This window comes from Scleropages formosus, chromosome 8 (assembly GCF_900964775.1).
Source record: "Scleropages formosus chromosome 8, fSclFor1.1, whole genome shotgun sequence".
Classification (NCBI taxonomy): domain Eukaryota; kingdom Metazoa; phylum Chordata; class Actinopteri; order Osteoglossiformes; family Osteoglossidae; genus Scleropages; species Scleropages formosus.
Window position 1 is genome coordinate 16,226,388 of NC_041813.1, and position 21,720 is coordinate 16,248,107.

A 21,720-nucleotide genomic window follows, 5' to 3' on the forward strand; every position below is an offset into this window, starting at 1 on the left:
GAAAAAGCACAATGTGTGATAATAATGACCGACAGATACACCATTGCATACAATTCGTCAAAATGACCAGAATGTAAAACTGCATGTGTTGATATGCTAATCAGAATCTCAACACCACGTACCCCAGAAATAGAGCATTATTCTTCTGGAGGGGATGGAGTACTCTATAATGTATTTATGGGTAATTTTCAAAAAGTGAAAATAAAAGTTAAGAACTAGTCTGCTTTTGAAAAGTAAATTTTTTTTATGTCCCCTAATTTCATTTTTGTGTATTTTTTATTTTAAAACACAACTTTCTATTTCTAAAATTTAATATAAAGCCTTTTTTTGTGAAAAGTACACATGTTCTTAACTTTTCTTTCTATTGTTGAGTTGAAATCTCTTTCAAGGTGTTATTATTAGCCACAGTAACAATGTGGGTATTTTGGGGTGCTAGGTATGCATATTGGGGTCACTCTCATCTGACTGTGTCAGGCTATTGAATAAAATAATTTTGGTAATATGTCACTCCCCCTCCCAGCAGGCATCTGATGCCAATAAGCAGAAGTAGTTGTCTTTCATGTGGCATCAATACATTCAGATTTTCAGTGTAAGAGACAGTGGTGTTTATGACTTTATGAAATTCTCTGTTAAAGGGTCCCACATTCACAGTCTAATTGTTATCTCACAGCTCTGCATCTTCACTTTTAAGTTGTTAAAGTATGAGTGGAAACTGATTGCTTCTCCTCCACAGGAAGCATCAGGCCTGTTGGAGTTTGCTGTATCCATCTTGGCTTTAAATTTTTTTTTCTATCTCCATTCAGTACCCAGCCATTTTTCTTGCTACCTCGCTTTCCTCTGTCTTGGTTTCTAGCCACCATCCCTCACCCGTCTCCTTTCCACGCGTCCACCTTCCTGCTTCTCTTGATGTTCACTTTGTGCAGGTTATCCTCACCTGAACCTTCACCCATCCTTGTCTCTCCACCTGAAGCCTGACTGTTGGTTGTAGTTCTCCTCACGAGCGTTTTAAAATCTCGGGAACAAGAGCTCATTGATTCAGGCAGTAGCTCACTTCGGGATGATTCCATTGTTTTTCCATGACAATTTGACTCATGTTGATATGGAGAGCAAACTGGAACCAAAGTTGTGTTTCTTCAAAGTTGTTGCTTTGCCCTCTTATTACGTGTATGTGTGTGTTTCTTACAGTTTTACCCCCCTTCAAAAATCCCTTCACATTTGGGATTAGAGGAGTGGCCCCTGTCCTGTCCCTCCCAGAGTCGTTGCTGTGAAGGCATTCTTCCCTTGGGTAATTTGAACGGATCCCCAACCCCCACCCCAACCCCCCAGAAGGGTGATGCAATTAATGTGTTTGTTTGTGCCTGTGAGCCATTTGCCGAAGACGTGCAACGTAAATAAGGGCTATAAAACAGCTCCCATTACCTTGAGCCAGTACCCAGCAAGAATCATGCACCTAGGTAGCATTGTAGGCCAGGTGAAACTCGGGCTGGCACTTCATTGCCCTGATCTTGAGTCTGGAGGAACCACAATTTCACTGCTGTGCTCTCAAAGAGTGAAAAGCACACATCGTGACTGTGGCAGCTGCTGAATCCAGAGTGGCCGCCATGCAACCATAAAGAGTCAGGATATAGATGCCTGAAGGTTGACTTCTGTCCTTCCTCGCAGATAATCGTTTCCAGATCACTGACTGCCGTAACTAGTTCCATGTGTGGTCACATCTGCAGAGGCGGGACCGAAAAACTTCTTTTTACCAGACTGTAAGGAGTGTGTGCAGGGGTGGGATGTGCTGTTTGAAGTGTATTTTATGCAGTTCATTATTTTTTAGTGCAGCCACAGAAACCCTCCCCTTCCTTTGTACCCGGCGCCTCCACCCTGCCCATGTCCCCAAAAGATCAAATTCTCCTTTTTCAAAAGTCCTCCCTGGTATCATCTGCCTCTAGTCCTCCCAGGGCATAATGGGAGACTGAGCTCCACGTGTTCCTCCTCTGGCATCTGTTCTCAGCGCTGTCGTCATCCGCCCGCCCCCCGTTTCTCACCTTGTTGCCTTTCCCCCCACGTATAAATACATGACGGCACTCTTGCGGAGTGAAAATAATCGCATCGGAATCTTTATCTTCTCTGAGAAAATAGCCCCCAACTATTTATTAAGGATCCTCGTACACGACAGCGCTCGACTTCCACGTCTCCACGTCAACCACAGGAATCCGACTAAACCAGTTCCAAGTAAGTCAAAATAAAGCTCATTCTGAATGGCTGGCGGTGGTGTCACTGAGGGGCCTGCTTTACCAAAGACTGTTTACAGCATGTACTATTGAGATCTGGAATAAGGATCACAGTGACCGCTGGGAACTTGATCTCTTCTCAGTCCTCCTGGGACATAAATTGATAAATCAGATTGCTTTATGATGACAAAGCAATCCGAATTAAGGATTTAAGATCATCTCCCTTCTTGGATTTTGAGTCGGGGCTTTGAGTTGAAGCTCAGTCACCCAGTAACGCCATTTTCACCGGACAACTCGGTACCCATTGGCTTGTATGTTTCTTTCTATACTTTCCTCATGACACAGTATAAAGTGTGGCATATGGGCTGATATCACGTGTCAGTCTGCTTTGTGTAAAGCTGAATTGTTACCGGTTACCTAACAGATGTCTGATTCTTATAACGACACAACAGGCAAAAAAGATGAACGATCTGCCACTTTTTTTTAAAAAGAGTTTGGGTGTTGGTCGATTGTCTGATGCATTGTGACTTTACAGAATGCCTCCAGGGTTTATATATTCCCTCCTACTTGACAGGCACTGTAGTAATGAGAATGAGAACAAAAGGGTAGCAGATCACTCAGCAACAGGCACAAACATGCCTCAAATCTCCTCCCCTTATCTGGACTAGACCAAACTGGTGAAAGCATGCTGCATTTTTGTTCAAGGAGCGGTGTGTGTGGTGGTTGGTGCATCGAAAGGGTGTCCTGGTGTTGGGTGTCTGAGTGATAAACAGACTGCAGTGGTAACTAGGTCAGAGATCAAACCAACCAGGATCTCTGTTGGTTTATTCTTACAGTTAAAAGAATAGATTTTTGTGAATATCAATCAGGCAACCAACTGGAATGCAGTCGTCTTGATTAACTGGATTGCAGGAAAGACTGCAGGGACTCCCGCATATTCATTCATAGTCAATAACAGTAGTTGGTTCAGTTTTTACTGGGTATCGGGCCCTACTGCAGCCAATCAGGAGACGGCAAGGCGGGATCTTCTAGTTCATATCGAATCAACCAATTAGAAGATGGAAGGCGTGGTCTTTAATATGCAAAAATGGAAGAGGTGGGGCCTTGCGGCAAGCGGGGTCCCTCAGGTTTTCTATGAGCCAATGAAGAGCCGAGGCGGGGCTTTGCGGTCCAGGTTGGAGAAGCGAGAGGAGCGCGCGGCCGCACCCAGTGCGCCAGGCGAGGGAATGATGGTCTGCAGGTGAGGTTGGGAAGGCGGCTGTAAACGTACCCTTTACATGTCGGTTTGGAACTCGGATTTGTGAGAACTGCGTGGATGGAAGAGCACCTGCGATAATCCCCTGCGCTCATCCACCGGTAAGGGCTTATGTTTTTTGCCCATTTAAGAAAAAAAAATTTTTTTTTTTAGCAATTTCCGAAGACTTCACTTCTGGAAGAACAGCTGAGCTAGTCCTCTACCACGCGTCTCATACAAGTACAAGTTTTGTGAATTTGCACCTGTTTTTGTTTTTGAGTTGAAACGTATCTATCAAAGCGCGTATTTGCTCAAATGGAGGAAGTTTTTTTTGTATAATTTTTCAGTTTTCGTGTTTCCTTTGTGAAAGGGAGCAGTTTTCTTTCGTTACTGTGGTTTTTTAAAAACGCGTAGTTTCCACGCGGCTGCGCTCGAGGGTTCGCGCGCGGTAGAGTCGCTAAGATTAAGAACGAGAAGCCGCTGCCTCGCAGTTAATAAAAACACGCCTTGTGCGAATTCCTTCATTTCTCACGTGTTGTGGCACAATAGGTGCCGCTGCCTGCCCAGCAGAAAAATACTTTGTCTATAATTTACAAACGCAATGGCGCACAGGTTTCCGAGTTTCTGTTTGCATTAGGGGAGAAAAAAAAAAAAAAAAAACATACTCTTGTAGTTAAGTTCAGTTGTGCAAACACAACAGCTCCTTTTCTACACCTCACAGAAACTCGGAAACCTTTTGTAAATTATATAGTAGTATTACTACGAATAGCAACATGATGATGACTTGAAGCATTAAATAATAGTACTTTCACTGGATGGGAACATTAAAAGGTGAGTAAGGGGAAAAGGTATTACTCTAAAACTTTCTTGATTTATTGGGCCAACTGAGGTGGGGGAGTCACTGGTTTTTTGCAGTCTTCTCTCCTGCTGCCCTCTCTGCCTGGTAGAGCTTTGGCTTGTGACACCCTTCAAACCAGAAGAGCAGGGTTATGAGGAGTTACAGGTGGCATGAGGGTGCATTTCATAATTTAGGATGCTGGAGTTGGTAGGGCTTCTCAGATGGATGACTCCTCACCAAACCTGTCTGGATGAGCAATGTCTCAGGCGTATATATCGAGAGGAGTGAGGTCAGTGGGTCCTGGGGGTCCTCGGTGAGCCACCGCCATCACTTTGCCCACTTGCGTCATCCCTTCTGCTTCTGGGCACCGTGTCGGCTGACCTTGCAGCCGTACGGCGTCTACGGATGCGTATCGCCACAGGGAATTGTTGACGAGGCACAGATTTCCACTGGTAGAAGGAGGGCAGGCACAGCGAGTTGACTCCTCCATGTCTGCAAAAGAGAGTGAGAAGGAATGGCAAACAGTGAGTCTTGTGGCAGCGAGGCGGCAGGAGGAGGCCCTCTTCTGGGAAGGCGGGTGTGGCCGCAGTAGTAATGACAGGCTTGCTCATTGTGTTTACGGATTCAGACTTGTTCACCCCAACACTTGCGCGCACGCACAGAGCAGCCTGTATAGAACGGACATCCAGAGCTGCTCCGAAGACTGGCTGAGTGGTCCCTCCCCAGAGCGTGCAAACTCATTTACCTCTTAAAATCAACAGATTACTTGTTTCCTAGATCTGATCAAAGAGGAGAGAAATTCCACCACCACCACCCCCCCCCATGCTGGTATTTGTATTCACCATCTTTAAAACAGGAAGGTAGTTTGACTGTCGTTCTGTTGATTGCTATCGGTCAAGAGCTCCGTCAGCCATAAAATTTTATTCAGAAGTGCAGCTTGACAGATCTGACCTTTGCATGCACCGCAGTACGAATTTTCAGAATGGAACTTTTCACCCCCTATGATGCCCAAGTATGAGAAATGTTTTTTAGAATTTAACTGAAATCTAACCAGCTGAAGGTTTTGTTCTCTATTCATTCCTTTGCCTCAGGATTAGGAATGGACTTCTCCTGTTGTTTAACCCCTCTTGAGTCTTTGAGCATTAAAACTGACTACATTTGTGTGCATTTCATTAATGTTGACTTGCTGAGTGTGCTGTTACTGGTTTCTGTGGTGGTTTCTAAAGAGTGGTGATGAATACAAAGTCTACTTTTCCTGGTTTGGGAGTTGTGGTTTTGACTGCTCTTTGTAGTTTGCTGTGCATGCATTCAAAAATAAGTGCTTTAAAATTAAACATTCTGGCCAATAAAGCCCCGACTCTGCAAGGATACAGTACTTTCCTGCCGTACAAACCAGTGTATTGAACTCTCGATTTGAATATTTCAGCCCTGTTTGTCTCGCAGGTCTTGAATACTTTCACTTTCCATTAGTTTGCTGTCAAGTTCTTTGACTTCTGCCCAGTTACAGCTTCTTGGGGACTGCCCATGTGTAATTTTTTTTTTAATGTATGTATTTGTCCATCAATTAATTGCAGGGCTGAGTTTAGACCATATTGTTGTTCTGGAAGCAAGGAAAAGGATGTATCTGGACATGAAGGTATTTTTGGTCCAGACTGGGTTTGCAGTTATGGTCGTCTGATTGCGCAGTTGTTTTGATTGCATTATTCTTTGACTGTAGGACATTTTTCATGGTGCGGTTGTGTAACTGGGTTTTGAGGTTCCTCAGCTCAGAGAGAGACAGCCATGTGTGTTTGACTCACATGTGACCTTGCAGCTCCCCTCCTTTTCATAAGCGTCTGTACGTCACCACAGCTGCTCTACTAGTCTTTGTTCCCCTTTTCCTTCCAGAGAAAACACTTTTTCAGTTTTCAACATGAATCAACACCAAACATATGATCCTGGTCAATCAACGGCAAAGACATCCCATAGAACAAGAGTAGACACCTTGAGAATTAACACACAGGTGAACTGGGTAGGATGACTGTAGTGCTGTAATGTTCTTGGTAGCTTTGAAAATGCCTAAAATCAGTGTACTTTCTTTGTTCTGTAGAGGCGGCGTGGAGAGTATCATCGTGAATCTGAAGTGTTGACTGCTGAAGAAGTGTGATGATCTCATCAGAGTAACAAATGCCTAATTTCACTTGAGCTGACGTTCTCCACCACAACCCCACCCCCCTAGCTGTCACCGTAGTCCACACACCCAGCCCCCGACTCTCCAGCTGCTCACCGGAAATGTGCATGGACATTGACGGCAACGATGAGCCTGGCTGCTACTGCAACCGCTCGGTAGACTTCTTCTACAACGAAAGTGGAAAGCTAATTAGTACGGTATGGAGAACAAAGGACTTAGTGGTAGTGGGCTTGGGCCTCACTGTGTGTGTTGTTGTCATCCTGGCCAATGTTCTGGTCATGGCTGCCATCTTCATCAACCGGCGCTTCCACTATCCCATCTACTACCTCTTGGGCAACCTGGCAGCAGCTGACTTGTTTGCTGGCCTCTCTTACCTTTATCTCATGTTCCACACGGGTCCATGGACAAGCAAATTGAGCAAGGGTGGGTGGTTCATCCGCCAAGGCCTGATCGACACCAGCCTGACTGCCTCTGTGGTCAACTTGTTGGCTGTGGCAGTGGAGCGACACCAGACCATCTTCACTATGCAGCTGCACAGCAAGATGACAAACCGGAGAGTGATGCTACTTATCTTGGGCATCTGGGTGGTGGCTGTGATCATGGGTCTGATCCCCACACTGGGATGGAACTGCCTATGCGACTTGTCAGGCTGTTCAGTCATGGCACCCATGTATAGCCGCAGTTACCTGGTCTTCTGGGCTGTGCTGAACTTGGTCACCTTCTCCATCATGGTGGTGGTCTACCTGCGGATCTTCCTTTATGTACGCCACAAGAGCCGAAGTATGTCGCAGCACACCACGCAGAGGAAGCATAAGGAAACCGTTGTGAGCCTCATGAAGACTGTGACCATGATCCTAGGTGAGAACGTTATGTATGCTCTCACATAGGCCACAAGCCTCACATCTTTTGGAGGAGTTTCTTCATCTGAGATTTCCTCATTCAGAAAGTATGTTAAATGAAACCTCCAGTGAGTGCATGAATTCCACATGCATGACACATTTCTTTTCCTCTTGGGTGCCTGGAGTGATGAGAGCACAAATCTTGAGGTTTAGAGGATGCTATGTGAAAAGTATACTAACAAAGCAAAGCACATTTCAGTTGATATTGTAGTTGTGAAAGAGGCATGTTAATTTTGACATGGCGAAACCTCTTTTTCCCAGGGGCCTTTGTGATCTGCTGGACCCCAGGTTTGGTGGTCCTGCTGCTGGATGGGCTTAAGTGTACAGCCTGCAGTGTGCTCAAAGTGGAGAAGTTCGTCCTTGTTCTGGCTGAGTGCAACTCAGTGGTGAACCCCATTATCTATTCGCTACGGGATGAGGAGATGCTGACGACGTTCAAGCGCATCCTGTGCTGTCTCTGCAGGCGGGGTGGCAGCCAGACAGGCATACCGTCGAGTGTTCGCTTTGGTACTCTGAAGCAAGAGGTACTCTCAGAAAGCTCTAGTAATGATCAGTACCACACAGATGCTCCTGTGCGCAACTAATGTCCTGCTTAAGTACTGTATTGTCTCCTTGTGTTCATCTTTCTTCATCAGAAATTTAGTGTGTTCAGTGAGTGATTCTTTTGTTCATGTCTGGGTGCAGCTGCTGTTTTCAGTTTCCTCTCCCTGTGTTGCCAGTGTTTTGTTTGCGTGTGTGACAGTGCAGTGTTTCCATGTGTGGTGTCTGGGTATCTATTTCACGGTAGATGTGGAGAAGGGCCACCTGTACCGACACTAAAATCAAGTTGGAAGCTACTTATTTTCATGTTTTGCTCAGCAAGTTTACTATAGTGACTTTTAAACAAAAATTTAAATAAACTTTTTTTTAATCCCCAAACAAAATGTTCCCATATAAAATTAAATGTCACTTAAGTGTATTATAGCTGTGATGAAAATTGGCTAGATCTGGAGGAAGTCTAGAGACTTGGAGTAATTTTTTTTTTTTCTTTTTTTGATTATATGGCTGCATTCAGTGTTAAGGTCTCTAGATACTCAAGCTGGGAGGCCTTGTCTTGCAGTTATGCCTATAATAGTAAAGGAGTCTCTAGAAAAACTAACCGGACGTATGTTCATTTCTCAGCACAGACACACCACAGAAACAGTTGTGCAACCAGCTGAATACGCTGCCTTGCTCTCGCATGTTTCGGTATCGGCTGTTACAAGTGCACCAGTTTTTGAGCTCATTTATGCAGTGGCATTTTTAGTCTTAATATTTTTTGAGCACTCGGTGTAGCCTAGTATCCAAGTGGTGTTTTCTTTCACTAGACACTGAGCTTTGTCATTTGTAAAGACTCCATTCCAGGCCCTTGATAAGGCATTCAAATGTTTAAGGAATCTAATTTCTCGTAAATCGTGTTTGGCCGTCAGGCTCACGTAGTTTAGAGGTAGACGTAAACCTGCTGGGAAGCGAATTCTCAACTGCAAACAGTGCAGCAGAGATGACTCTCAGCGATATGTGATCTATTTACAGATCAAAGCGCCGTCCACACACAACCTTTAAGTGCACATGTCTTGTTAAAGCGCTTCAGAGGTCAAGACTTGTATGCGATGCTGGTGTACAGATAGTAAAAAAAAAATACCTGCATTTACTGCCTTGGCTCTCAGGTATACAAAGGGAAACTTGTAGACCGTTTTTGTTCACTCTTTGCGTTACTTTCCTGCAGTACAATGATGAATGTGTATGCTTCTACTTTTTAACAAAATAACATGTTAAAATGGAGTCAATCAGGGACAATATTATGATGTTGCTATTTTACACACTGCCATAAACTGGAGCCAGTACTGCCTAAGTCAAAGCCTGAGAACCATAAATGAGTGCTCAAATGGTGATCTCACTCCTTACTCAGTTGTAAAATCGGGATACGGGAGGGGATATCATTTGTGTGTTTATACATTCCAGTAAACAGTTGACGGACTCAGAGCCGTGACAGAATAGTTGAGGGAGAAAAATTTGACACCAGTCCCACGTTGTAGCGCTGGAAGAAAAGTGCGTGCATGCAACAACTCCAGTATCACTCCCATTTCCAGTCTGGTCCCTGTTTCAGTGTCTCCTTCATTCCTGCATCTTGTGCCAAGCCCCCATTGTGTACTGGTTTCTTTACCTTTGCTTTAAATGACTGAAGGGTGTACCAGGTGTGTGTACATGACAAACTATAAAACGTGCAAGATGGCCCCAGTACAATGGCTTTTATTTTAACATATGTTAAAGTAATTTTATTGAACTGCTAACTGGTCCTTCAGACAAGCTGGTTGTAAGCCTAATTAAGTGTATCATGTCACACACCTGTGTCCAAAAGCATTTGAGTGCTGTCTAGGATGGTGTTTATCTAAGATGTCAAACTCTCACAAGCAATTTTTTTTAGAAATCAAAATGAGTTTGCTCAATCTCATTTCCTGTCATGTTATTTATGAGGAAGATTCAGGATGGTCTAATAGGGCTATTCCTGATATCTTTCTACTGGATAATTCACTCCATTTAGCTGAGTTGGCATCCTAAACTGGGTGTCCTGCTTGGTGACATGGGGGACACCATTACCTGGACAGGTGTGTGTAATGTGTGCATTGTAAGTAGAAATCTGCCTTTTACCAAGCTGTCAATCAATCAGTTCAGATAACTTGCCTATGGGGTTTATCATATAGAAATTGTTGAATTTTGAATACACAAATTTACTGTACAGTTTTCCAGAAAGAAAAATTAAACAATGAATAAATGCAACTTAAATCTTTTCTGTTCTTGGCTTCCTGCTTGATTACTTTTGCCTGCATGCACATGCAAAAACAGGCCCTTGCCTGAGCAACCCGAGACTTGATTGCATCTATCTGCCTAAGTAGGGTGGGAGGCTCTGTCTTCAGGGGCTGGGAGGTTACAAACTTTCTTCTGCTTTGTCTGTTCAGGGATTGAAAGTATTAGTGGGACAGGAAGCTGGCTCACCTGTTTTGTGTAAAAGGCATTCATTGAAGTTACCGCAGCACATTTGTCACTTCTGCTTTAAGCTTGTGTTTAGTGACCCCAGTCACTGACCTTGGGTCCATGAAAATGCTGTTGGCAATTTGTAGGTTCAGCAAGCTGATTGAAGGCAGTGTCTGGGGTTACTACTGCAGTGTGAAGTGTTTTCTTGGCTCTGGCTGCAGTCTGGCAGGAGTGTCAGCTGGTAGTTGAAGCCAAAAAAATGTGGCAAACAGCTCTTGTAAGCCTACTGATACCACATAATCTGGTTGCCAAAAATTTTTCTATTAAATTTGCTAGTATGCTGACTTAATGAATTCGATTTTAACCATATAGGCAGAAAACTGAGTGGAAAGTGAAACACCAGTTCTGTTTTGGGGTCACTAGAATACCATGAAAGCATACTTGATTTTATTTTACCTTTGGCATTGTTTTGATTTAATACTTATTTACAGTGAAGCTTTCAATATACAGGTAGTCCCCGAATTACGAATGAGTTCCGTGTCCTCAGTCCGTCTTTGTCAGATTTTGACGTAAGTCAGAACTTTTAGGTATGGTGGGTATCTGTCATTTTGTCAAATGTTTGTCTTAGTATATCATGTACCTTTCTATACATATACATTAAAGAAACACTTCCGGATACACAAACATTTTTAATAGAACAGTAATAAATGTAACTACAGTATGTATAATAGACATGAAAGCGATAAATGTTAGTACTGTGATGATGAACAGAGGACATGAAGGAGGTTGGACCCAAGTGCAGGATTGTTTATTCAGAACTAAGGGATTAGCTGTGTTCTCGTGGTCGGTTGGTCGATGGCAAACTGACCAGAGGCAAGGATCCGAAATCATGGTGGGGGGGAGTAAGGCGGGTGGTTATCTAGGGGATGTGTAACGGGGATTGGAAGAGCAAAGCGAGGTAGGTTTAAGAACGCAGAGGGGAGAGTTGTGTGGAGTGAGATTCAACAACTGGGAAGAAGTGCCTTTTGTAGGAGAGTACTGTGTGTGTGTGCGCGCGCGCGCAAAACGTTAAACTTTGTTTTTCCAGTCTTTGTTGGCATTTCACCTTTCGCTTTGTTATTTCCACTTTAGTTTGTTGTGATAGTTTTCCTTTGATGCATCACATTTATGCTTTGGTGCCATGGTTAGGAAGGTAGAAACAAAAAAAAAAAAAAAGCCAAATCCCGTAACGCAAGACTCTTAACAAGAAAAGGAAGTCTGTCCTACTTTGGCTCACACGGCCACAAACCGCAGTAGATGCACATCACAAAGTAGTGCCTGTTTGTTATGAATCATTGTATATAGAATAACTTGAATTTTTATAACAGGCTTAATTTTCATTTAAGGGTGACAAATCAACTTCCAGTCAGTAAAGGGGGGGGGTTTCATAACTACGGGTTCTGTGTAAGTCGGATGTTCGTAACGCGGGGACTGACTGTATTTCCTTATTGTAGGTTATCAGGTAAGTTGTCTAGTTTACAGCTGGTCTTGTATTTTTGTGTGTGTGTTCAATTCTAATGCACTGTGTCTATGGAAACTCTCCCCAGACAATTAAAAAATGTGAAACAGAATTAAAGAAGATGACTAACCCCAACTCGCCCGGCGATGGCGTTTGAGAGTGGACGTGAAATTATCGACCAGGGTAACACTGACACACAACCCAACAGGCTCCCAGGCAGAATCATAAACCTGCCCAGCCAGTTATAACTCAGGACATACCACTAGTTCAGGAAGTCCAATGTCCCTTATGGTCCTAGGACATTAATTGAATTGGCCTGTAGCCTTTTTAATAAACTAGCCCTAGGGTTATATGGACACAATGCTGACAGATCAGTCCAGGTTTGCTGGGCCATGTGTATGTGTAATCACTGAGAAGGCATTTGTGTTGATTTAATAGATTGTATGTGTTTCAAAGGTGGTGTTAAATCACAATATTGTTTAAATATTTGACTGCTACATGAAATACTTTTATTAAAATACAATTTAAAAAGATGTTTGCATTTTTAAGCAGATGTTCCGTATCCAACTGAAATGGAGCACTAGCTAGCCAGACCTCCGGCACAACTGGGTAGGCAAAGAACCCCGTAACCTAATGTAGGAAGAGCAGAACTGTTGACCGAATCAGGGCTGATATAAAATATTGTTTACAGAAAGGTCACTTTGAACAGCCAAGTGTCAAAATCTCTGATGGGTGGGGTAGAGGATAGCGTAGGGGTCCGAGCTACCACCTTCCATCGGAAGGGTCTTGGTTTACTTCCTATGGGTTTTCGCATTACCTTCGTTCTACATCACTGAAAAGTGGACCAGGTGTGTGTGCAAGATGGCCTCAATACAGTGGTTCTTGTTTCAGCCTGAAATAATTTTATTGTACTGCTAACTGGTCCTCCAGGCAAGCTTGTTTACAAGCCTAATTAAGAAAAATAGTATATTGTCACACACCTGTGTCCAAAGGCATTTGTTTCCCAAATGAATTTTGAGGCTTCATAAGGAAGTCATTTCATGTGATAGACTCTTATCCAAAATAGTAGCTGTTCATGAGAGAGATTCAGGAAGGTCTAGTAGGGACCATTCCTGACATTTTTCAACCAGAGAATTTAGTGCATAGTACCTTGAACTCCAGTTTATCTCCAGCACCTCATGCTGTAATGCATTTAATCAATGTTCTTACCCTGAATTAATAAAACATGCAGCTGTATAAATGGAGACAGTTCTATATAGGTTAGTGTACAAACCACATTGTCACAAAGTCTCTTCTTAGGGTATAACCCTTCAGCATTAAATGCTGACTCACGCTTTGGTTAAGTGGCTAAGTTACGGGTGCGGCGGATTTCGAAAAGCAGAGGAGAAGAGGTGACTGAAGGTACACGCTGCACAGAATGCCTGTGTACACATGTGAAAACAGAAGACCAGTTAGCCTGAAACATATCTTTTGATTGCGTGTGGAAACTGGAGCACCCCGTGGAAACCCATGTGAACACGGTTAGAATATGCAAACTCCAAACAACTGAATTTGAACCTATATCTGAACAGCCCGAGTGCTGCTTAATGTTAAAAGCCACACGGGAGGTTTGAAGGTCCAAGGTCCACTTGTGGAAAGAAGTGTTTCTGTCCAACCCCTACATATTTACAATACTTCCATGTGCATTTGGTAGAAATAATTTTAGAATAATGTATTCCTCCTTATTAATATGGGGTGGCATGGTGGCACAGTGCCTGGGTGGTGCGAGACGACGTGGGTTTGATCCCCGCTCAGCCTGCGTGGAGTTTGCATGTTCTCTCTGCATCTGTGTGGGTTTCCGCCGAGGTCTCTGGTTTCCTCCCACAGTCCGAAGACATGTTGTTCAGGTTCACCCATAGTGTGTGCGAGAGAGTGTGTTCCACTAATATATGGATGAGTGACCCGTTGTAAGTAGTGTATCTAGCAGTGTAAGTCACCGTGGTGAATAAGGTGTGTGGGCTCATAACACCACATAGTTCATTGGAAGTTGCTTTGGAGAAAAGTGTCTGAAAAATAAATGTAAATGCAATATGCTCCACTAATAAGAAACATCTCAGCCTCAGTTGCAGTGAGATGGAAGGTGGGCTTTGAGAATGACTGGTACTTCAACATTAGTACAAATAAAATGCTTTAAAGCTTCAGCTGTCTGTGCCTGTTTGGCTCAGTTAAAAGGCTTCTGCTAATGAGCTGAAGACATGGTTCAATCCCAATAATTTGCAGGTTCAGTCAAAAAGTTCTGTCTGTATAACTGTTACCTGAAAAAGTTCAAAAAGATGGGATGCTATTAGTGCTCTATAGCTCATTTATTAAACATTTCTGTTTGAGTTAATTGTTGGCTCAGTCTAGGCAAGGCAGAGATTTTCAATTTAATGTAATTTATTTCTTTATATTATATATATATATATACACACACACACACACACACACACACACACGTATATATATACATATATATATATTCATTTAGCAGACACTTCTCCAAAACAACATGGAATTATTTACCCACCAGAGATCAGGACCCAGCTAAACCTGCTGTGCCACCGTGCCCCCGCACCCCCCTCATGTGACATAGCACATATATTTAACTCAGTCAGCAGTGTCCAGCCTTTCTTTGTGGCTCAACTTTTTAAAAATCTGCTTGTGAGCAAAAGGTTGCTGGTTCAGTCCTAGGAAACCAAAGTTTTTCAGTTTTTTTAAACAAATGTTAGTACATAGCACAATGGCACTACCCCCTCTGTGACTCACTTACAGATCTGCATAACTTAAGAGGCAGGGGGTGGTGCAGTGGCACAGTAGGTTTAGCCTGTGCCTGCCCTCTGGTGGGTCTGGGGTTCAAGTCCCACTTGGGGGGGCCCTGCAACAGGCTGGCATCCTATCCCGGGTATGTTCCCTCCCCCTCCAGCCCTGCATCCTGTGGTGCTGGGCTAAGCTCAGCACAGCCCCATCTGGGACAAGCAGCCTCAGATAGCATGTGTGTTATAACTCAAGAGAAGGTTGCCAGTTCAATACACCCCCCAAGTGTCTGATTTCACTTTTATAATAAATTATGTCCTAGTAAGTAGAACCAGTTTAAAAGATGCAGTCTGTAACTCTTTGGTAACAGCATTGAGATGTGATTTTTTTTGAATAACTGTTGTCAAACACTTTAGTTTTACTTATTATACATCCTCCCCAGGGTGTGACATAATAGCTTATTACAGAAAGACCTTTACAGCTCAAGTAAAAGTTGTTGGTTCAATCCCTGCAAAGCAGAAATTCTCCATTTTGAAGAACTTTCCATTCATGATTAGTTCAATTAGGTTTCATGCCACTAAACGACTGTGGCATTGGAACTCACTGACTAAAAATGATTGCTACATTAGTTTGAAGGTTTAATTCCCACCCACAAAGCTAAATTTAACATTTTATGAAGCTCACTGAAATTCTCTTCCACACATAACTGCCGTAAACAAGGGCTTCCCAGTTTAGTGCCATGGATAAAATGGCTGGTTATTGAGCTACAAAGTTGTAGGTTCAAATCCCTCATGCAGAGTGACTTCATATTTCTTGAAAGTCCTCCACATATACATGCTATAAGCAAAGCGGTGAACAGCTTCCCGTTTAGCAGAGTGGGTAAACTGGCTGGTTATTCAACCAAAAGGTTGTAGGTTCAATGTGTGCAACAGGACCAAGTTTTTATAAAATGCAAAAACTAAAACTACTCATCCCACATCCATAAAGTTTAAGCAAATACCTCCCAAGCAGCGGTGTGGTGCGGAGAATTAAAAGGTTAGGCGGCTAACCTCACCGTTAGAAGATCAAATCCTCCCAAAGGCACAGACAGTATCTCAAACACTGAAAGCGGTTACTGAAGCACCACCCAGGGTGCCACGTAAGCCGGACTAAAACCTTGCATGGGGCACAGGGTGTCGGCTAGAAAATGCTCTCTGAAAACAGAGAGGTTATGTAGCTAACCAACCAACCGTTGTCAACAACCACGTCCCGAGTGGGGTTGCGGCCTAACCCGGCAACACAGGGCGCAAGGCTAAAGGGGAAGGGGACGCACCCAGGACGGGACACGAATCCACCGCAAGGTACCCCAAGCAGGGCTCGAACCCCAGACCCACCACAGCGGGCACTGGCCAAAGCCGCCGTTATGCAACAAACCTTATGGATAAATACGCAGACCACACTATGGGTTACCATATACTGAGATCAGACCCTCCTGAGGCATGAGAGCAACTGCGGTGGTTGTAATGATGAAAGCTCTGAGGGGCATATGCGTTGGGGGGTGGGAAGGTAGATAAGTGTACAATGAGCCACAAAAAAAAAAAAAACCAGGAGACTTCAATACATCAACTTTCCAATTATTAATAATAATAATTTAAAAAATCTCCCTACACCTGTACTGGATCCCAGCCAACTTCACTCTCTCACTCACAGGACTGGAACCTGCAACTCTAGTCTGACACCACTCCACCCCCCACCCAATTTATACCTACAGGTTAACCAACTAACCTCTTTGGTCAGTGCACCACACAACAACTACTGCTGCCGCTGCAAATCTAACACTTAACCAGCAGCCCATTCAGGATACAACAAACTGTAGCCTTCAACGAATTTCCACATATCTGTTAATTTCTACAAGTTGTATGTGGTGTGAACATGTATGAACTTATCTGTCCTATGCATACAGATACAGGTACCGCATATACATAACACACAAAAACACAGCTATCTTTGTAGTTTTACTCTGAGAAGCTCCATTTTATGTAGTTGCAACTCTATTAAGCGTAAGAAAAATGGTGCAGCAGCACAGGTATCAATACAAAGTCGTAATAAAAAATACAGGTTGATGGAATTTCGCTGAAGAAACATCACCCCACGTCATCAGTTGGAACACAGTCCCTGGACTTGAAGAGCCACTGGCTCAGTGGTTCTCCGCTACCAAACAGGACACATACTGTATCTACACAACACCAAGATATTTTCCACATCACAATAAACAGCACCTCCATTAACTCAGAGGGCAAAAAATAAATGCAAGCAGTTAACACCGCATGCGCTACAGCTACGCTGAGGTTTAGTTCCGCGACGGTTTTCATCTGCCGCGAAGACCTGCGGAACATTTCATCTTCCCAGCTGTCGGAAGCCGTGCTTTGGCTGGGAGACTCGCGCGCATCTGGGACACGACTCACGCGCCCAGGTAGGTCCGCTTGACACTTCTCAGCGGAAAGAGCAGAGCCGCACAAGACGGCGAAACGACCCTCGTGACCGCACAAAGCACCAGGAAGGACCGAGCGGAAGAAGAGTAACACGGAGCGGAGGCCACCGGCCCCGTCCCACGGTCGCCATCGCTCCGCACGATCTCATGCCTCAACCTTGAAACATTGACAGGTGGAGAGAGTCAAAGATTCATAGCCACTACAAATCAACAGTCTTCACGCCTTGTTAAAACTATTTAGTCATTTCCTGCCATTAGCCCACATATTTACTGTTAAAGTGTTTCTTTATTTGTCCAAGGAAACCGATAAAGTAGAAGAAACACGGCAGAGTACCGAAGCGCACCAGGATGTCCATTTTACCGAGTCCACCTGCAGTGTGACGGACACAGCTCGGCATCTTTACTGCACTTTTACTGCGTTTCATTGAGTTCCGTGCCTCCTTCAGGTCACCGATCGGAGACAGGCCGCACTGAGGACACCGTCTCTCAGCTGAAACCCTCACAGCTCAGACCCTGAGGCCTTCCTGAGCTCAAAACGAGTGACAGAAAGTGTATCGCTGTGACGCACTGAGTTTGTGTGTGCGTGAGAGAGAGAGAGAGAGAAGGTCAGGACAGGTCAGTGGATGACACAGTCAATATGGGACACCTCCACAAACCAGGGACTTATGCAAGGGTCCTAATTCGTGGACTTCAGCTCGGCGCTTAAGACCACCATCCCAGACCTCTTTCAGATCAAACTGGTGCATTTCTCTGTGCTCACCACCATCTGTTAGTGGATCACTAACCTTCTGACAGGCAGACAGCAACCGGTGAGGCCGGGGAAATTCACTTCCAGCACCTGCACGCTCAGGACCGGTGCTCCCCGGGGATGTGTGCTCTCCCCACTACTCTTCTCCCTGTGCATAAATGACTGCACCTCCAAGGACCCCTCTGCGAAGCTCCTGAAGTTTGCAGACGACGCCACAGTTATCGACCTCATCCAGGACGGTGACAAGTCTGCATACAAGAGGGAGGTTGAACAGTTGGCTGGCTGCAGCAGTCAAAACGACCTAGAGCTGAACACGCTCAAACAGTGGAGATGATTGTGGACTTCAGGAGGAACTCCCCAGCACTTCCCCCTCCTCACCATTCTCAACAGCACCAGGTCAGTTATGGAGTCCTTCAGGTTCCTGGGTCCTACAGTCTCCCAGGACCTCAAGTGGAACACCTATATTGACTCCATCGTGAAGAAGGCCCAACAGCAGCTGTACTTCCTTCCCAGCTGAAGAAGTTCAACCTGCCACAGGACCTGCTGATCCAGTTCTACTCAGCTGTCATCGAGTCTGTCCTGCGCGCTGCTGTAACCAATTTGTCTCGGCTACCGAATCGGACAGAAATAGGCTGCAAAGGACGGTCAAGACGGCCGAGAGGATCATCGGTGCACCCCTACCTACCCTTCGGGTCCTGTACAAGTCCAGAACGAGGGGGGCGGGCGAGCAAAATCATCACTGATCCCACACACCCTGGGTACAAACTCTTTACACTTTTCCTCTCTGGCAGACATTACAGAGCACTGTCTGCCAGAACGACCAGATACAAGAACCGTTTTTTCCCCTCAGGCATCACCCTCACGAACAGTTAACACTCCCTTATAGGTCTCCTGTCAGTGCAACATTATCCACCCACTTTTTTTGTAATTTAATTCTTATTTACTTCTGTATTTATACTACTATTTACACTCATGTTTGTATTCTCTGTAAATATATATATATTTATTCTGTGTCAGCTGTTTGCTTGTCTGTAAATTCTGGGGGCATCTAAAACCACAGCAAATTCCTTGTGTGCGTCAGCACACCGGCCAATAAAACTCATTCCGATTCTGAGAGAAACAGTACACGATCGCTGCGCTTCAACATGGCGGCCGGGGCGCGAGTCACGTTTTTACTGCGTTTGGCTCTTACCGCGCGAACGCACTCGTAAGCAGCCGCTGTACGAGGGGCGCGAGGCCATATTTGCCCTCTTCTGGTTGTGACTTTTTCGTCGTCTTTCAGAAGCAGCGATGCGGTTAAACAAGAGCTTCTCGCCGAGACCATCGGCTTGCGTGATGCAGGACGTATCTGGAGGTCGGAGTTGTGGCGTCGATGTGCAATAAATTTAAAAATTTAAGTACGATCTAGTGACAGCCACGACTAGAAGTGGATGCAGAGAATAGGTATAACATTCAAGATACACAGGACAAGCTGTTACACCCCATGCATACATTACAATGGCAGTACATGAGGACCCAGTCGAACCGACTTCACCATGACGCCACAGGGGAGAGGGGGGGGAAAAAAAAAAAAAAAAACCAGCATTGCCATCATACATCTCCGTGACTCAAAACCAAGCAGCTTAACTCATTTTTAAATTTAGGGTGGTTAGGGGAGGAAGTTTTGATACAACCATTGCTAATTTATTTTTAAATAATTTCACAGTTATAGTTACTGAAATTTGTTGAAGGGCAACAAGGGCAGGTAGCTCCATTTTCAGCCACCAGCAGCAGGAAAATGTACATAGAAGAGGGGAGAAGATAAAGCAGAACCAGGCGGGGGAGCACAAAGCAGGGGTAATTTTCAGCGTCTCAAGGATTTTCCACAAATATTTTACTGTTTCTTAAAAATATCTGTGAGTAAATGTTACCATTTTGTAATCACAAAGTTGACGCATATGCAAGCGACTACATGTTCCCGGGATTAACCATCATGTCCCCAGTAAAAGGCAGTTGGGATAAGGTGAAACACTTTTAAATACTTTCTCTAAATTATTCTTCTTTTGCCACATTTCATTCTCCTCTGGACCCTGAACATATATACAGGCAGTCTCCGAATTACGAACAAGTTCCGTGTCCTTACTTGGTCTTCAAGTCAGATTTTGACGCAAGTGGGGACGGTTATTTATGGTGGGTATCTACCATCATAATAAATGTAACTACAGTATTTATAATAGACAGAGAAAGATAAATGTTAGTACTGTGATGACGAACAGAGGACATGGAGGAGGCTGGACCCAAGCGAAGGATTCAGAACCAAAGGGATTAGATGTGATCTCGTGGTCGGGGACGGGCGAATGGTTGGTCGGTCGGCGAACCGAACGGAGGCAAGGATCCAAAATCGTGGTCGAGGAACAAGGCGGGCGGTTGTTATCAAGGAGACGTAGAAGGATGAGGGCCAGGACTTGGAAGAGCAAAGCGAGGTAGGGTGGAGAACGCAGAGGGGACGGTTGTGTGGAGTGAGATTTGACAAGTGGGCAGAAGTGTCTTTTGTAACAGAGTGCTCTCTCAGAGAGTGTGTGGGTGCACAAAAACTTTAATGTTCGCTTTTCCAGTCTTCAGTGGCGTTTCACCTTTCGCTCCATTTCCACTTTAGTTTGAATCGTGATTGTTTCCCTTTTCTTTGATGCATCACCATCACATGCACACATTTATGCTTTGGTACCATAATTAGGAGGGTAAAAGAAAAAAAAAATTTAAAAAAAAATAAAAAAAATTTTAAAAAAAAAGCCAAAATGCAGTAACACACAAGACACTTGACAGGAAAAGAAGGAAGTCTTTGTCCTACCTTGGCTCACGCATAGAGTTGCCAACCCCTGCAGAAGAAAATAAGGGACACTTTTGGGTTCTTTATAGGAGAAGGAGGGACACTTGGAATTTGTAGCTAATGTTTATTAAAAAAAAAAAAAAAAATCTCTGCTTGACTGAATTAAATGCTAAAATGAATCTGAGACATTTAATTTGCTCTTTAGCCCAGACATACATACATGTAAGTTGTTTAAAAAAAAAAAAAAATTAATTTTAACGTCAGGCTAAAGTCTCACACACATCACTTTAGCTTCTGTCTATGCGATTTATAACACTTGCAAAGAAAAAAAAAAAAAAAAAAAAAACTGGAAATTGCTCGTTGGGTCTCGTGCACTCGGTCGTTCCGTCGATGATTTCCCGCGGAGGGATCTTGTTGTTTTACGTCGCATACTCCACCGTAGCTGACAGAAAAAGCTCTCTTACAAACTTCACAGTTCACAATAAACTCGTTCTCCCTTACTTTACTAAGCCTAAGAGCTTCCATAACGGAGGAGGAGGAGGAGGAGGCGGGGACGGATGGACGTTCTGATTGCTGACAGGTGACTAATCGGAGGCAGGTGATGCTGCTGGATGCGGCGCGGTCGTCACACCTGCCTCTTGCCTGGTGTTTCCAGGATGGAGGAAAACTGCATTACAGATGCTGCATTACGGTCTGAACTGTCGAAGAACATGGAATGAAATTTCCAATTTATTTGAAACTTTTGAAAATAAGTCACGGTGATTTTTTTTTTTTTTTTTTTTTTAAATTCTGTATAACTTTATCTGATGTTTTTAACAGAACCTAATATGTGATTAAATCAAGATGTATTAAATTTTTTTTTGACAACCCTAAGTTATAAACGGACTTCTTGTCCCAATTCTGTTCATAAATTGAGGTACAAATAATATACAGAGTGCGCAGTTTGCTCCTCACTGTACTGTAGTAACAACTTATAAATATTGAGGGACAGTTTGCCCCGCGCTGCAGTGACATATTACCGGCAGTTACTACCGTAGAGAGTGTAATCCAGGGAGAAATTAGATAAATAACGATA

At 44.0% G+C, this 21,720-nt stretch overlaps 1 protein-coding gene across 5 annotated transcripts; it reads left to right on the forward strand.

Moving 5' to 3' along the window:
- The first annotated feature begins 2,130 nt into the window (after positions 1-2,130).
- lpar2a (lysophosphatidic acid receptor 2a) lies at positions 2,131-12,183 on the forward strand. Of its 5 annotated transcripts, XM_018754616.2 has the most exons (5): positions 3,414-3,575; positions 6,179-6,293; positions 6,381-7,319; positions 7,622-7,884; positions 11,938-12,183. In XM_018754616.2, the coding sequence occupies exons 3-5, from the start codon at positions 6,563-6,565 to the stop codon at positions 12,004-12,006; spliced, it is 1,089 nt and encodes a 362-aa protein (XP_018610132.1). In that variant the 5' UTR covers positions 3,414-3,575; positions 6,179-6,293; positions 6,381-6,562; the 3' UTR covers positions 12,007-12,183. The 5 variants fall into 5 exon arrangements, with proteins under 5 accessions (XP_018610133.1, XP_018610134.1, XP_018610131.1 ...); XM_018754617.2 differs by lacking the exons at positions 3,414-3,575; positions 6,179-6,293 and adding an exon at positions 2,131-2,220; XM_018754618.2 differs by lacking the exon at positions 6,179-6,293 and having other exon boundaries at positions 3,392-3,459.
- The last annotated feature ends 9,537 nt before the right edge of the window (positions 12,184-21,720 follow it).

What these genes read in the sequence shown, in the direction of transcription:
- lpar2a (XM_018754617.2), top strand. Translation starts at nt 6,563, where the DNA reads ATGTGCATGGACATTGACGGCAACGATGAGCCTGGCTGCTACTGCAAC. An exon ending in GACTGTGACCATGATCCTAG is followed by an intron (nt 7,320 to 7,621) that starts GTGAGAACGTTA and finishes TCTTTTTCCCAG; the next exon opens with GGGCCTTTGTGATCTGCTGG. An exon ending in TTGGTACTCTGAAGCAAGAG is followed by an intron (nt 7,885 to 11,937) that starts GTACTCTCAGAA and finishes AACTCTCCCCAG; the next exon opens with ACAATTAAAAAATGTGAAAC.